General features: G+C 42.4%; 4 protein-coding genes and 1 non-coding gene across 6 annotated transcripts in view; 4 read left to right on the top strand and 1 right to left on the bottom strand.

The window, feature by feature from the left end:
- Positions 1-2399, top strand: part of prkar2aa (protein kinase, cAMP-dependent, regulatory, type II, alpha A) — a 44736-nt gene extending 42337 nt beyond the window's left edge. The window contains exon 11 of the mRNA XM_063463454.1: positions 1046-2399. Within this exon, the coding sequence (XP_063319524.1) occupies positions 1046-1170 (125 nt within the window). The 3' untranslated portion in view covers positions 1171-2399. The remainder of the gene's footprint in view (positions 1-1045) is intronic.
- A 606-nt stretch (positions 2400-3005) lies between these two features.
- On the top strand, positions 3006-8819 carry LOC134618908 (N-alpha-acetyltransferase 80). Its single transcript, XM_063464528.1, has 2 exons — positions 3006-3164; positions 7233-8819. Coding segments are annotated over exons 1-2 (867 nt in total). The 5' UTR covers positions 3006-3162; the 3' UTR covers positions 8098-8819.
- LOC134619612 (U5 spliceosomal RNA) lies at positions 4415-4528 on the top strand. The gene has a single exon (XR_010092018.1). It is a non-coding gene; the product is annotated as a U5 spliceosomal RNA (small nuclear RNA).
- Positions 8820-9143: 324 nt separating the features above from the next.
- Positions 9144-12396, top strand: hyal3 (hyaluronidase 3). 2 transcript variants are annotated; one of them, XM_063465319.1, is made up of 7 exons: positions 9144-9487; positions 9939-10229; positions 10376-10811; positions 10934-11081; positions 11257-11378; positions 11462-11551; positions 11634-11807. In XM_063465319.1, the coding sequence occupies exons 2-7, from the start codon at positions 9966-9968 to the stop codon at positions 11702-11704; spliced, it is 1131 nt and encodes a 376-aa protein (XP_063321389.1). In that variant the 5' UTR covers positions 9144-9487; positions 9939-9965; the 3' UTR covers positions 11705-11807. The 2 variants fall into 2 exon arrangements, with proteins under 2 accessions (XP_063321389.1, XP_063321388.1); XM_063465318.1 differs by having other exon boundaries at positions 9160-9487; positions 11257-11383; positions 11634-12396.
- A 115-nt stretch (positions 12397-12511) lies between these two features.
- si:dkey-20d21.12 (uncharacterized protein LOC556245 homolog) lies at positions 12512-15896 on the bottom strand. Its single transcript, XM_063465320.1, has 4 exons — positions 15635-15896; positions 13520-13665; positions 13219-13437; positions 12512-13132 (listed from the first exon to the last, which is right to left on the bottom strand). Exons 2-4 carry the CDS (start codon positions 13653-13655, stop codon positions 12990-12992), a joined length of 498 nt encoding a protein of 165 aa, XP_063321390.1. The 5' UTR covers positions 13656-13665; positions 15635-15896; the 3' UTR covers positions 12512-12989.
- Positions 15897-17054: the final 1158 nt, after the last annotated feature.

Here is a 17054-nt window from a genome sequence, read left to right as displayed (position 1 = left end):
TTTTAATGGTGTATTAGCTCCACTCTGTGTTCCCCTGTTCACTCCTCTTTAGTGTTAACCATAAATACACTGTTAGTATACACTCTTATCCATCTTGTATTTCAGTGTATTTTCTGTTCCCTGACAGTACCCCAGCCTGTTTTGAACAAATGCTTGATCTTTTAAGAAGAGGAAGTGTCATTAATCCGTACTGCAGCGGCATATGCTGTCTGCTGTACTCCTGTCACTCTCCCACCGTTGTTAAAGATGAGCAGGACTTCAAAGGTCCCCTGGTGCCTGTAGTGCTGTTATGAACATGTATATCTGTCACAGTGCATCTGTGACAGATAAGATAAGCAGTCTGCTAAATGTATTAATGATGCATCAGAAACATTTCACTGATGACTGAAGTTGTTGTTTCATTCGGGATGAATGCTTATGCTCGCATTTGTCCCGATGGAGGTGAATTTGTCTGGTACTTTGGAGACCTCGGGGTTCAAGTGGGGTTCTTGTGAGATGTGTTTCCAGCTTGGCATCTTCAGATGATTCTAATCGCAACTCTACTCATTGCACTTGCCTCTCAGAAATACGTCTACCCTGATATTCTAATATAGATGTTTGGTAAAGCCAATCCTTTATTTATTCTTTTCAGGAAATTTACATCGCAAAGGCAGGCAGCTTCAGCACAGACATAATGCCTCACATCCCAAACAGAAACACTTTATCTATTCCTCATGGCTCCAACTTCCTGTTGAGCTGCACACCAAAGTATCTGTGGTTAAAGACTACTTCTGCTTCTGGGTGGTTATCGGTATTGGTTATGTCCTCCTTCTACCTCTGTTAAAGTCCACAACCATCCCCAATGGGGGATTTGCAATGTTAAGATGGAGATGATTACATTCCCTCCAATCCACAAAGTCCTGTGTTTACATATATATGTAACTTCAAAGTAACTTTATGTGGGGAAACATTACATCAGTAACCCTCGTGGACTGTTTAAATGTGTTGTGACAACTGAATTTAATCCTCAGATGTGTTTCACATCCATCTCTGTTTCTCTGTTTAGTAATAGACATCCAGGCATTTGAGCGCCTCCTGGGCTCCTGTAAGGAGATCATGAAGAGGAACATCGCCCACTATGAGGAGCAGCTGGTGGCTCTGTTTGGCTCCAGCATGGACCTGAGAGACTGAGCCTCCCATACCACCCTCCGTGCCTTCTACTACAAACACACATTCAGACAGACAGACACACAGACATATGTCCTCTCCCACATCATGCAGTGGCTATAGAGACTCATAAGCTTTACACAGATGGTGCAAATGCATGAAAGTGTACTTGGCTCACCTCCAGGTATATAAATCCTCAGAGTATGAACACACACTCCATCACACACACACATTCACTGATCTCTGTAGGCACTGAGAGACGCTCACTTAAGTCTGCTCACCCTTGTGCACAACCAGCTCAACAGACCCCTTGTTAAGCTGACTTTGGTTAGATATACATATACAGAGCTAGCTGAAGGCCACATACCTTGTTGCTTGAGCCAGCTTCAACCTCTCAGTATGAATGCCTTTGCTGCAGTGACCTAAAACAGGTAAAAGCAGTGTAAGGACTTACAGTACATAAGCACTCCATACACACGTCCAAAAAGACACCGAGCTTCACATGTGCAGGCTTTGCATTCACGTGAGCACTTAAACAACTCCAAGTTGTTCCAAGCCTCAGCCAAGGACACATCAACCCATGGACACACACACAAACACAAACAAACAAACACACACACACACACACACACACAGGGTTACAGGGGTACAAGGGTACAACATATAGGCAACCACAGTTGCAAAAACGGATACACTGTGGTAAAATGGAGATGAAAAACTTCCCTGAAAAGGAAAACTTCAAATTCAAAAAGGCAAAAAAAAGAAAGTTTAAAAAAAAGATACGTTTTAGAAACATTTTATGAAGATTCAAAACAGAAGCTTTGATAAAATATTTAAATTAACAAAAAAGAGTGTTTCCTCTTTGGGGGGGCTGGGGTGCAGAACTTTGTGAGCGCGCTCCGTTTCTTCCTCTACTGTTGTTGATCGAGTTGAGTTAGTGCTGGTGATTATTGCAGTACCACAGAAGAAGCAGTGAAAACAATAACAACCCTATGTTTTCTGGGCCATTGTTATTCGTCATTGACTCCACACTTCATTGTATTGAATTAATTAATAATGTATTGTTATATTCTTTTTTTTGCTTTCTGTTTTGTTTTACTTTGACCAGTTCTGATAAAATTCACCATCATCTCTGACACAATGTAAAGAGAAAAAAAAGGAAGAAAAAAAAACAAACATCTAATATAACATTAGTGCTTATTTCGCCTTGATTATCCTTGAATAAGTTGTCCTGGATTTAAAAATGGAAAAAAAATAAATAAAAAATTTTGTTAAAAAAAAATCTCGCCTCTGTTAAATTTCTAATGCAACTTGATATTTTTTTCAGTGCCATATTAATAACATGTAAATGCAAGTATTTGGGTGATTCAAATGCAGTGCATGTAACACTGAGCTTTGGTTGATTCTCACAGGCAGTTTGTGGTCCTTCATTATGTTCTAGCCTTCAGCTTATGTAGTAAGAGACTACTCATCACTACTGCACTGCTTTGTTAACGTCATTTCCCTTTGTTTCCATGTGTCTATTTTCATCTTTCCTAAAGGTGCTTGTACATGATTCAGCTGTGACTCAACTTTAGACAATACTTACTGCAGATCACTGTTTTTAATTAATTTTTTAAAGTTACAATAATGAGTCATACATTATGCATTATTTAAATGGTAGCCAAAATATTCCACCTACCATATAACACAAAGAAGCCACTCATGACCTCACTGAAAAGGTCAACGGAACAGATTTTCTTTTAATTTGTCACTTTTTGTGTATGTGTAATACAACTCCCATTCGCTGGGGGCAGACGTGACAGCACGCACTCTTGACGTGAGCAGCAGCATTTCCTCCCGTTATGGACGTACCGGTTTGATGGTAGGGGAAACTGATACAGGAGCGGACACTATGAACGGCCATAAGCTTATACAGTCGTGTAGCCAGATTTAGAGCTTACCGCAGATCAGCTGTGAGACAAACTCTTGTGAGAGGACGACCAGAAACGGCAACCAACCACGAGACTTTAAAAAATGTAGGTAACTTTGTGGTGGTAGGAAGCGACCGAAAAGTTGAACTTGTTGCTTTAGAATTAACTTTAAATGAGTTTCTTACTAATATTTAACCAGCGTCACTACGCACCCACGGAGTACTGCTTATTGACGCCTAAAGCTGTAAATAAGCACATGGGCATGCTAGCATGTCGCTGTGAATGCGAGTTCATTTAACTTGCATAGAAGTGGACGCCAATAAGGGAGGAGTAGTTGACAAATATATATATATATATATATAAATACCCACGTAACTACATCTTCCCAAAAATACCCAGTTGGGTGGTCACGTGTGTCTTCTTATTTTTATGTCAATATTTTATCTGAAATGTGCTTAATTATTTTAGGATCAGGGGAGTTGTGGGCAGTGAACCATCGAATAACTACAACTCCCACAAAGCATACATTTCTGCTGCTGCTACTACCTGGGGGAAAAAACTTTTTTTGTCTGTAATAAATCTGTTTTCTGATTAACGAGAGCATTAAAACGGTATTGCCACGTTTAGTTTAGCGTCTTTCTTCCCTCTTTAAGGTACCCGATATTTATCTTGTTGCCCTCCCACCCCGTGTTATTTCTCACTATAAAGGTTTTTGGGCTATCTGGCCAAGGAAAAACATAAAAAGAAGCATCTTATAAGTGAGAGAGGTTACAAAAAGGGAGTAATCCCTTATTTTTAAAGCATACATGAGTAATAATATTAACGATATTGCTATATTTTAGTATTCTATTGTTGTATTTAATGAATGTACACTGCTGTACGCGGACGTGAAACGCGGTTATACTACGCATGTGCAGAATGTAGCGGGCGACAACATCGAGTGTCTATTGCGCATGCGCAAAACCTCTGAGCACGGAAAGTAGCGTTTTTAGTAATTACTGTTGGAAAATCTGACATCCTCGCTTCATTCAGACGTCACATAATCACATCAGTGTTTTATGAAGAAGCGGGAGTTGTTTTAGTGAAAAATAACGTAGGAAACACACAACTAAAGTTAGAGGCGTGGCTGTGATCGCAGTGTTCCCATAATGCATTGTGCGTGTGTAAACGTTTATGGTATATTTAATAATTTACAATGTAGCGTTTGTGTTTTCCTAAAATGTGGCGTGAAATTTCCGAACAGTATTAGTTCGTGTCTGTTTAGTTGTGGCATTTTTAAACGTTAAAGTGCGAACCGTAATAGAGACGGCTATGTCGGAGAATGGGGTCGGGCTGCAGCTCGTCTAGTCTTCAGTACACTCTTGTTTCTCTTCAGATCGTATAAATCTTTCGCCTTTTACTAAAGATTTCCGTGGAGAGGAACAATAAGAGTTTGATCTAATTTTTTGATGCCCTGCGTTAGTGGGGCTTGTTTCACTGTGAAAAACTAATGTTCATTTTTAAATGTTGGTCTATAGGTTTCGTTGCAAGTATGTCACAGTGTGGTTAAGTGGTGTGTAATACTGCTGTTTTTGGTATCAATCTGACACCAAGTAAATATAGGACCAGTACTGCCAATACTGACACTTTGCAACCTATAAAGGCAGTTTATGGACAAGATTGCAGTGTATCACAATTTATGGCATGAATCATCATAGGTTTGCCATTTCTGAACATATTTAATAACCACTAAATCACTGTGATTCTTCAATAATGAGTTAACACAATAAAAAAACACCTTTCAGATTTTCCTGCATTTTGATACTAGGTTTTTTGGAGACAAGAAATATGCATGTGCCTGTCTCTAAACCAAAGCACATGTTGTTTAAATGTGCTATAGGCTCTAGAGCCTATTTGGGGGGGGGGGGGGGGGGGGGGGGGGGCGGTTGCAATACTATTGATAGTTGAATCGATCGCCCAACCTCTAGTGTGGTTCTTGGTAATAGATAAAAGTGTAAAGTAATTCAAAGTCCCTTGTGTTACTTTCAAAACGTCACTTCCATGTCCACCCCCTTCACAATAAAAGCCCAGATTTTGGCTGTCTTTTTGTACTAGTTTTACTAAATAAAGTAGTTTTGGTTATTTTGTTTTGTATTTTAAAATTAACTAATAAATGTTAGGTTTTTTGTTGTAATTTATAGTAAAGTAAGTGTAATATAAAAAAGTATAGCACTATGTTTTGTGTTTTCCTTATCAAATAACAGACCTATTTCTGTTTTGGTAGGGAATGTCTGGAAAGCATATATTGTGAAAGTTTACAAGACGATTGCATTAGTCTCTAAACATATGTTCCAAAAACAGCATAAGCTGTGACTTCAGTTGAATTTGAATTTTGCAAACACACACACACACACAAAAGTGGACCTCTTTACAGAAACAACAAAAAATATATAGAGCACACAAAACACTGCTGTTGATTTAAACATAATATGGAAATGTCAGTCATTTTAATGCAAAATCCGAAAAAGAAAAAGGTTTCTTTTACTCTCGAGCAGTGACAGGAAGTTTCCAAACTCTGTTTTGCATCATACCCGATGTAAGTGTTGTGGCTTCAATACTGAATATAATTAAAGTTTAAAAGGCAGAGTCGGACATCAAAAAGAAGGTAGTCAGTGCCTTATTCAGTAAACTCCCATTTCCTGTTGAAGGAGAGTATGTGAAGTAGCGTTGCATAGCCAGTAACACATTCAAACCAGTTTGACAGTCAGCTGTTTCGTTTCAGCATTTCTCTCTTGGTGAGTTATTTATTTATTTAGTCCAAGAAAAACTTAAATTAAGAACAACTGCAATGTTTTTCTCACTGTCAGTCATTTTTCACATTTTGCATGCACAACTTGGGGTGAACCCAGTTTTGCTTCTTCTTTAAGATGACTTTAATTACTGGTTTGTGACTCTAATGTGGAAAACTTGACTATCATTTAAAATATCATATATATAGATATAAACTGAAGTGTGAATGCATTTGGGTTTTTTACTTAAGAAGCAAGTACAGCTTGGCTTTGAGTTGAATTAGCTGGATTAGTTCGTTTCAGCGTCAGTTTGTGCTGACTAAACTGCACTTCAGCCTTTCTCAAGAAGCTCTGTGGTGAAATTGTGACAGATAACTACTGCTTCCCCATTTAGAATGATAACAGCTATTAAACATCAGGACCTCAGCGTACATGACAGAATCTATTCATCAGTTAAACGCTCTCACATCTCAAGCGCACATAAAAATCCATGAGCGAGGCTGTGATTGCACTTTGATGTGTATTTGAGAATTGTGATATTAATTGTGAGGCAGTTTAAATCCACAGTGTGGATTTGAACCAAATGGACTTCACACGTATGCTTACACTTCCACTCCAGATCAGAAGTTTGAGCTCTTTGTAGTATTTAAAGGAGAGTGAGACAAGATCTCAGCATATGCTACTCCAGCATGTCGCGATAAAATGGAACTTACAAGTTAGTTCAGTCACACCCCCACATTACATCTCTCACATCATACTTGGTAAGTGATGTGAGAGATGTATTTTGGCAGTTTCTTTAGGCTTCTCGAGTTCCCGTTTCTGCGTTCAACACGTAAAAGCTGCTGCTGCCCTGCCTGCTGTTTCAGCAGCTCTGACATCCACCTGTAGGATCCACCGTTATATTATGCGCCCCCCTTCCGGCTCTCCTCTCTGCTCTCTCCTATCTTGTCTCTTTTGTCTTACTTCTCTCTATCACCTTTTCTATCCCTTTGAAGAAGTGAGGCTCCATAAATATTAAAGAGGTAAGTATTACTTCTCAGTTGCAGTGAATTGATAGAAGAAAATAAATTGTAGAAAAATAAACAGAAGAAAGTAGAAGAGAAATAATAATTTAACATAAACCACTGACGCACTCCGGGGCCTGATTAACCCTGGCAGGGCCTCCTTGGATGAGGGTGTCTAGTGAATTATATTACTATATATATATTTGCTGTTTCTGGTATGGTTTTGAAAGCAAATGAATGCCTTCATCTCTAATCCTTGCTCGCACTGCCTGTTGGGTAACAGACACAGTGTTTTAACCACTCAGCTAAGGAGGAACTGCATGCTTGAGACACTTCCTGATATTTTCACACTTAACCATAGAAGGTAAATGGAGACTGACTTGAAACCCTGATCATCGCAGGTCTAAACCAGTAACGTCAACGTCCGACGATCCAAGGCGACAAAACTTCTACGAGGTCTCAACACTGGATGGAGACGTTAAAGAGAAGCTACGCGTAGTCTCCGAGCAGCCAGAGCAGGTCCACGCCGTTCCCATCCACCAGCGTCCCGACCTGCTCGTTCCCTGCGCAGACCTCGTCAACTGTGAGTGGCAGAGGAGCCAGGCCGCCCGGGTTCACTCTCTCCAAAAATCCTGCTCAGAGTTTCCCGTCAACCTGGTCCTCCTGCAGGGCCGCGGGGAGACTGAGAGGCTACTCGGCCACGCCAGGCTGTCTCGAGTCGTGGGTCACAGCGGGAGCCTTTTTGTCGAGTCAGTAGTTGTGTCCAAGGCGGAGCGAGGCAAGGGCTACGGCCGCACTTTGATGGAGAAGACCGAACGTTACGCCAGAAGTCGAGGGTTCAAGCGTCTCTGTCTAACCACCCACGATAAGCAGCACTTCTACGCCCACCTTGGCTATGTGCTGTCGACACCAGTGCAGAACGCGGGGGCCATGACGGCATTCATTCCCATGGAGACGCTTCTGAGGTTCTCCCGGATGCCGAGTGAGGAAACGAGCGTGCAGACGCAAACAAAGATGCACGCTCAAGGGGACAGAGACTCAGGAGGTGGTTGTGCTGTACGGTCACCTCCATCCTTTAATTTACCTCCTCCTCCTCCTTTATCCATCCCTACTCCTCCTCCTCCCACTATCCCTTGTCCTCCCCCTCTCCCTCCCCCTCCCCCCCCTCCTCAATGTGCAGGGCAGTGTGTAGTTCAGACTCTGACTGAAACTCCGTACAGAGATGCCAAAGGACTTCCCATCTACTGGATGCACAAGGACATTTGATGATCGCTGTCAGATACACACCAAAAGACAGAAATAAGCACAAACTCACAAAACATACACATATTGGAAGAAGTGTGACATAGAAAGAACTGTGCTAGCAAACCAAAGAAGTAAACACTCACACTCAACACTTTAACTTTTTCTACGTCACAGTTTGCAGAAGTATTTCCCAACACCTGTGAACAGACGCTGCATGTGTGCCTGTACGTCTGCATCGCTGCACTGAGTAAAAGAGAAATGATGATGAACATAAGGACCCAGCAAGAAACTGGGGATAAACTTTAATGCTCCAGTTTCACTCAAGAATGTACTTTTTTTTATTGTAGTGACAGATGTTTAAGCCTAACTCTGTACAGTGTAGCCTGTATGATACACAGACGGGATCTGCAGCAGCAGAATTAAACTCATTGGTTCAGTTTGGTGTGTTTACTTGAAAAGAGCTTTAATAATTGTAATTGTTACAACCAGTACAGCTGAGCAAAGCATAAACGTGACTCCTCTGCTCCCAATGCGGGACCTTGGCACAGCAGAATTTACAGCCCAGAGTGTTTTATGTGTTTTTTTCTGGCAGTTAAGCGAATTAACTGCAGGCAGGAGCACACACTCGCTGCAGATTATGGCCCGGGTTATATCGTAATAAATATTACATATTTTCCTTGTTGTTTTTTTATGTGTTTTGTAATCCGGGTTTTGAGGTTTGATTGAAACAAGAATAAATTAAAGATCATGACTATTTCCTATTGCTGTGAGACTGCTTGACTTCCATATAAATGTGTTTTGGCCCCCAAATGTCGAGAAAAGGTGGCGCTGTCGCCGCTTCATGCGCAAAAGCGCAGCGCGGTGGTCATGTTAAAAGCGCTTTGAGTGCTCCGTTGAGTAGGAAAGCGCAATATAAGAATCAGTCCAATTACCGTTTAGCCTTACACATCAGTGGGGCACGCCTATCACTGCTCGGCACCGAGTGCGCGCGGAGAATCCAGGTTAGCGCTGGGGAGAGGAAAAAAAATCCCTCATCTAAGCAGAATCTAATCTGAGCTCTGATCGGATGAGAGGGTGACTCACATCTCTCACCTCAGTGAAATATCAGTCTATCCCGAACTGTCTGAATGGCGGCATCAGTGTAACGTTTAAGGAAAGGGGGCGGAGCTCGATGCTCAACAGGTGCGAGGCTGCAGTTTCATCTTTGCAGCTCCTAGCCCGAAGATGCACACCGTCCACCTCCACCTGTCCATGTCTCAACTCCAATCGCTTCATCTGGAGTTCTTCAGCCGTAAGCTGGCTGTGCATTCAGCAGGAACTAGAAGCTCCACATCGGCTTTGACTGCTTCCCCTGCAGCGGATACACCAGCAGCGCCAGCTCCCCTCCTTCTGTTTCCTCACATTTAGAAAGGTTTGAAATGAGCAAAACTAAAAATAAGCTTTTCTGCGTTTGTTGAGCTGCTTTGATGTAGAATTTTTCGCAGAATAATGCGAATCACAGTCATTGTTGCACTCAATGATAAATACTTCATATCCTCTGCAGTGACAGCTCGGACCAGTGCAAATATAACCAATCTCAACCACTTAAGTAGCTCGTTGCCCATCAGTCTTCCAAAATCTGTCAGCTGCTGTTATTTTCGCATGTTATTTGTTATTTGGTTCATTGAAATTTTAAAGATTTCTTACAGTGGGTGAAAAATGATTGGAATAAAGAGACTTTCTTATTATTATAGCTTTGACTGGTCTTTATTTTTGCATTTCTTATCATGTTTTTCTGTCAGATAAAAGCCCGTACTTGTATATACAAAGTTAACAATCTAAATACAGAAAAGTTCATCAGGACGATTTCTTTCTCCTGCCAGGAAGGACACATCAGTGGGTGAGCAGCCATGGAGCTGTCTCTCCTCCTCCTCCCCGTCTTCTTCATCTCTTCCCTCCGTTGCACCTCGCTGCCACAGAATTCCCCCCAGGCGGATGCCTTCATCGGCACCTCGCTGCAAGCTGTGGCTGCAGCTCATCCCATCCTGCAGAACCAGCCTTTCATCCTGGTGTGGAACATGCCCACGGCAAACTGTCCGCAGCGATACAACATCCACCTGGACCTGGGAGACTTTCATATTGTGGAGAACAAGAAGGAGCGCTTCCAGGGACAGGTGATCGTCCCTCATCCATTTATTTTACTGATATTCTACTTTAAAACCATAGAAAGAGGGCTGGTGAGGGCACTGTAACAGTAGCAAGGATTAAATGTGCAATAAATCCAAAACAAGTGAAAAAGGGAAAATGTTTGATTTTCCAGAAAATGACCATCTTCTACCGCGACCACTTGGGAAAATATCCATACCTCTCCCGAAATGGCAAGAGAGTGAATGGAGGACTCCCTCAGCTCGGCGACCTGGCCTCTCACCTCTCCCTCACGGTGACGCAGCTGTCCGACCTCCTGCTACCAGATTTCAGCGGCCTAGCTGTCATCGACTGGGAGGAATGGAGACCGTTGTGGGAGACGAACTTTGGATCTAAGATGGAGTACCGGAGGTTGTCCAAACTGCTGGTGAAACAGGAGCAACCAGATCTTTCGGAGCAGGCAGTGACATCGCTGGCGAGGCAGATGTTTGAGGAGAGTGCTCGGAATTTCATGGAAGAGACACTCCAGTCTGCGGTCGGAGAACGCCCCAAAGGCTTCTGGGGGTTTTATGGTTTTCCCGCCTGCTTTAACAAGAACAAGAGAAAGACAGGTTGGTCTAACACTAACGTTGAACATGTTGGTTTTCTAGCAATCTGAACAATAATGACAACTCCTTTTGTACCGATGATACAGGCTGATCTCTGTCTTTTATTTGTATTTCTGTGTGATCAGATAAAACTTACACAGGACGCTGCCTCAGGGGGACCAGGCAGCAGAATGATAAGCTGTCCTGGCTTTGGGCTAAGTCCTCCGCTCTCTACCCCAGCATCTACCTGCCACAGAAACTGGCAGGGTCTGCAGATGCAGCTCTAATGGTCAGGTACAAGAAAATCAGCAAACCTAGAAATGCATTCACTTACACTCTGCTGCCTCAGGCACTCACATATCCAATCATGACAAGGGTATGAGCAGTCCTGTCATTTAGCTTTTGTTAGCCCTGATGGCCAGACGGGTGGTTTCGTTTACTCACGGACAGCTCTGTCTTCTTTAACCAGACACAGACTGCTGGAGGCATTGAGGGTGGCGTCACGTTGGCCATATCACAACAACACTGACCACGCCACACCCGTCCTCCCCTACGCCAGGCTAGCATTCACACACTCACTCAAGTTTCTCAGTAAGGTAGGACTTTTTTAGCATACATCACATAACATTAAGACTTTAAATATGTGGCATGACAAACTGTGTGTGTGTGTGCAGATGGACCTGGAGCACACACTTGGAGAGAGTGCATCACTGGGGGCAGCTGGAGTTGTGCTGTGGGGAGAGCTGAAATTCGCCAAAAACAAGGTGTGCATGTGAGAAAACATTATCAGTGTGTGTGTGTGTGCGCGCCTATGTGTAACCATATTGATCTTCCCAAACCATCCAGAAACAGTGCATTCTCCTCAGAGACTACGTCCACAATGTCTTGGGTCCCTTCGTTCGATCTCTGAGGTCTGACGCAGAGCGCTGCAGCTTCCAGGTTTGCCACGGCAATGGACGCTGCACCAGGAGACACCTGGGCTCTGGCCACCGGCTCGGTGACTCTTCCAAACATTTCCAGAAACACTTCATGTGTCATTGCTACCAAGGCTGGACAGGGCAGGGGTGCCAAGACAAGAAGAGCGAGAGCAGAGAGGAGGACGATTGACCTGAGCTTTTTTGTTACGGTGCTGTCCGTTTATGAGTTCATGGGGATAATAATACTACTAATGGAAGTTACAGTTTTGAGCAGTGTGGTCCAAGTTCATTTTAATTTCATTAGTCCAAAGGGTTTTTTTTAATGTTTAAATCTTCTCTGCCCTTTCTGTTTTCCAGTGTAACCAGTTGTTAACCCCTTGCTGTAAATCCTTTGAATTCCTATTTATGGAGTCATCTCTTGATTGTAAACTTTAACAATGATACACCTACCTCCTCGAGTGTTCATGACTTGGTCAGAGGTTGTGAAGTTGGTATCCATGGAGATAATTCTGCCATCATGCACTTTAATAGTCTCCTGTGGTCTTCCAGTTGTTTAGACTTTTTGGCTGTTTCTGTGGTCGAGTTAAGATTTAGTTATCTTGTCATAAATGAAAGGAAGAAAAGAAACTGTGTTGGCTGCATTAATGGGACCTGTACTTAAATTTGACTCTAATGGACATCGCATAGGAAGACTAAAGTGTAATGTTTTACTGTTGCAAGATTTTTTTTCTCAACCAATAGTAAAATAGTGTCTTGTTACCTTGGAAGAAAAGACAAATTTTAAACTTGACATGTGTACATAAAATCTGACTGAAAAATCCCATCAAACATCATCATGAACGACAGAACACTGTAAATAAACGACTTGGTGAAAACACGTAACTATACATTTACCCAGTCACTCTATCAAATACATACTTGACAAAGTTGATGAAATCAGAAGTCTGTTTAATTTTCTGGCCATCCACAACATTTGTACTTTATGTGTTTCCTGTGATGCCCACAGCGAGTCACCCAAAATGACTGACAGCACTATATAAAAACAGCTTGTACATTTTTAGACACAGTGGCAATGACATAATGGTCTGACATTATTTCAAGCAATGTGAGATCAACCACTTCCCTTCTGCCACACTGCCACCATTAAACAAAAGCTTTATTTAAAAGTCCTTCTCAAATAATCCTAGTAAACCTAGAAGTTGGTTTTCAGAAAACTCCAATCTCATATTTCTACGGTAATAATCTGAAAACGCTGTCGGTGTTTTGTTTTCTCTGCACATCTTCCTCACGTCCCTCCTGTCGCTCTCTTGGCTGTCAGGTTGTGCCTCAGTGCGTGCAGCTCTTGGATCAGCAGTGACAGCTCTGTGGCTGCAGCCTCTTTTTCTCTCACTGCCTCCGTCAGCATCCGTATTGCGCCGCCCTGCTGGACTGGAAGAGGAGCAGACAACAATAAATGTTTGCTTTTGTTTGCACATTTCTTTTATTTTTTCTATTTCTTTTTTTTTTTATCTCACCTAAGAAGTAAAAAATGAGTAACACTGTGAGCAGAAGCAAAGTGATGATAGCGCAGCCCATGGCATAGGCCCGGGATGAACTTGGCGTCAGCATGTCCTGCAGTCGGCTCTGCCAGGATTTGCTGCCTGGGTGGCCTCTTTGATTGGCAGCTGTCGTGTCACAGGTGTAAATGTTCCCATTTGGCGAAGGTGTGTACGCCGGACGAGGAGGCCTCATTCCTGAAATCGCATTTAGTCAGAGTCAGCGTGAGTGTTTGTATGTGTCTTCGCACTGTGGATGGTGTGTTTGGGGCGATTTTACCTTTGTGGCTGTGCTCGGGGTGTGTTCGGTGGAGGTCGTTGATGGAATCGACAGAATGCAGCTCGATCTCGGTGAGATCTCTGTCGCTGACCCTGTAGAACTGAGGAGTGGTCTGGGTGGAAGAGGGCCTCGACATGTCTCCTTGTCTTGAGAATAAATTGGGGAGGAAAATCTGCTCACTGCTTGCTCCAAAAGGCTCTCAACTAATGAGCAATTACTTTGTTGATAATTTAAATGAGAGGTGCTGCAATCTTGGAATAGCTCTGAAATGCAAAGAGAGGCCGTGGATTTTTAAAGTTCCATATTAATAAAAAAATTTGAAGCTTGGGTCTGTAAAGATTATGTTTATATACTAAAGCTCTGTTCCTATGGAACCAGCTCAGACCTTAACTCAGCAACTTTCGTCTATTCTCTCCCATAGTTTGTGTTTGGTTCTCATCTCTCTGTGCTCTCCCTAAGGTGGCTTTACCAAAGGTATCTTCCTGTTAAAACATAGATCTTCCTTCCTACTGTCACCTGCATGCTCACAGGGGATTATCTGATGTTTGAGGTTTCCTTTCTAATATTGCTTTCCTTCTTGAAGTGAATGCTGCTGCGTGTTGGTGGTATGTAGGTACATTTTTACTAAACTGATCTCAGTCACTGCTTTTGGAAAGTGGACCACAGCTGCGTGAAAAAGGATTTTCATAAAATATGACCAAAAACATTGTAGGATTTTTCACACAAGTCCTTAAAGTAGTAAAATAGGCCCAGATTAAGTAAATTAAGAATTAGATTCAGACTGGGTTATTTATCAGTGAAAATGTGCCAGTATTACACAACTTTCAGTGAAGATTTTTAAGCCCTTGCTTTCAGTATCTGTAGTTTGCTTTAATCCTACAAACCATCTTGGAGGAATTTTATCCCATACAGAAAAGCTTTAGGATGTTGGTGGGATTCCTCGGATGCTCACTTCAGGAACATTTCTACTGGATTAAGGTCAGGTCAGGACTTTGACTGCTCAAACCCCCAAAATTCATAACCCAGAGTTAGTTAAACTCCAGGGATATCACTCTGTCCAGTTAGGAAGCTTCAACCACATCTGACAGTTTGCTCAGAAACATGTACATGAGTAACCCAATCAATGATATTGTGTGCTTCTCCTGTTCCTCCTACTGGGTTGAAGCGCTACAGCCCTTTCCAGCTCTTCTTAAGTAACTGCATGTTACCTGGCATCTCCTCCACACTCTGGAAATTGTGCTGACCCAGCAAACCTTTTTGTGATGGCATTTATGAAGGTGCCATCCCGGAGGAGCTAGATTACACATGTAGTCACAAGAACACTAGGGAAAAAAAGCAAAACTAGAAAAAAAAGGGATAAGGACAGAGAAACAGTCTATAACATCTGCAAAATGATTCCTTTTTGGGGGTTGTTTTGTTTTTGCTTCTCTGGTGAATCTGTTGTCACTTTCAGTGAAAGGATTTGAAATGGATTCATAATGGTTTATACTTTCTAAATGAACACACTGACATGCCTAAGGTTGAACAACACCACCCTGTTTCATGCTGTAGATAGGAGAATAATGTGTCAACCTTTACTCAAACACAACATTTGCTCCACAGAGGTTGTTAGAGAAGCCTTCAGTGGCTTAGATGCTATATCCTACATTGCTTTGTGACTTCCCAGACTATCACATGACTGGTTCTCCTGGTTTCTCTCATGCCACAGAAATTCCCAGTCTTTTTGGAGCCTGGTTAAATGAAATGAGGACACAGGTACTAAATAAGTAAACACAGATTAGGTCTTTTTTGGAAGGAAGAAGTTTGTGATATATTCTGCTGGTGGAATAAAGCAGCAGGTGATGGCTCGGGGTATGAGGGTTGACTATTTGAAGAGAAAACACACAGGTCATATGGGCAGCTGATTAATCAGAGCTATTATTAAAGCTGGCTGCCTAACCGATAAAGGCACAGTGCTGCGTCAAGGGCCAAAGGAGGTTTCTATCTGGAGACTAACATAATTATAAGTGGGATACATGATTTCATGAACACACCTAAATAATGTAAACTCATGGACCTGAGCAGATTTCTTTTACTGGATAAGTACAAAAAAAGTAACATTTTCTTCTCACCTACCTTGTGTCACCATGAACAAATGCTGTGTTAGATTTTGTCTCTTCTGGTCAGTCACTCTTCTTGCTCCCCCAGTTCTCACACATCCAGACACCCGATGGCCAAAACATATGGCTGCACCCAGTGGCGCAGCAGTTAAATCAATTCAATCTCTCGATGGGTCTTTCAGGAGCCACACTGTGACAAAATAAATCCAAATAAACTCCCGTTCAATCCCAACAGTAAAATCTTAATATTTTAAAGCCAAAGGGAACGCGTAGATTTTTCCCAAGGGTCCTTCTGCTCCTGAGTGTCACCGAGCAACTGCAGGATGCCCCAGAGCCAACCCTCCTACTACTAACTATGTTTGTGTGTCTGATTTAGTCCACCCTAGTTTTTTTCACCCCTGCTCCAAGCATGCTCGTGCACACGCCCCAGCTTTCCAGGCCTTAAAGGCCTAAAATAGCAGAAGGAACACGGGGTTATTATTAGCTGCTCAGCCAAAAGGATGACTCAAAGATCTGGGTGGAGGGCATGATGGGGGTACAGAGGGATAAACACACTCATAAATACTCACAAGGACAAATATCACAGTCTGGCAGCTTCACCTGGCCAAAATATCCTCTGAAGTGTGAGAATCAAGAGTGGATGCTGTAGTGTGTACATAGAGGGTGGAGTAACTGTGTGTCATGATAAACTGAATGCTGATAAAGGATGTTAGGGTCATTATGAAAAATCATCAAAATGTGCTTTGAAAACAATGAAAGCAATGGTTCAATGGGGCCCACTTAATGTCCTCTCTGATGTTTCTTTCATTCTTGATCACTGAACGAGAGCAAAAAATCTGCATAGTCTTCAGATTCAATGCTTTTTAGATACAGACAAATTATAAAAGGATGCACAACTTTTCAAATGACTGCATCTCTTTTAGTAACATTGGTAGGTGTACTGCTTCAAAAGCCCTCACCCTCTTGGGCCTCTGGATTCCATCCTGGTAGGTCTGTTCAGTGATCCATCCTTGGTTTTATTGGAGGAATTAGCAGCTGGTGGAGGTTTGCTCCAGAGAGAAGAGGAATGAAAGTCAGTAAAAGCAAGAAAGAACACATTCGTGTGAATTAGACAGATCGGGGAGAGTGAAACAGCGAAGCTATGAGGAGAAGAGGCAGTGAAAGTGGGCAAGTTGAGTGCCAGGGTGGTAGGAGTATGGAAGTGAGACCTGCTTCAACCTGTATGGTTTGGAGGCGACGGCATTGACAAAAAGAGAGAATCTGAAGATGTTACGATTTTCATTGGGAGTGAACAGGATGGACTTTAAGTGAGTACAGTGGCTTGCAAAAGTATTCGGCCCCCTTGAACTTTTCCACATTTTGTCACATTACAGCCACAAACATGAATCAATTTTATTGGAATTCCACTTGAAAGACCAATACAAAGTGGTGTACAC

The sequence above is a fragment of the Pelmatolapia mariae genome, linkage group LG20, assembly GCF_036321145.2.
Source record: "Pelmatolapia mariae isolate MD_Pm_ZW linkage group LG20, Pm_UMD_F_2, whole genome shotgun sequence".
In the NCBI taxonomy this organism is placed as follows: Eukaryota; Metazoa; Chordata; class Actinopteri; order Cichliformes; family Cichlidae; genus Pelmatolapia; species Pelmatolapia mariae.
Note: the sequence above shows the minus strand (reverse complement) of the source record. Positions and strands in the feature narration are given on the sequence as shown.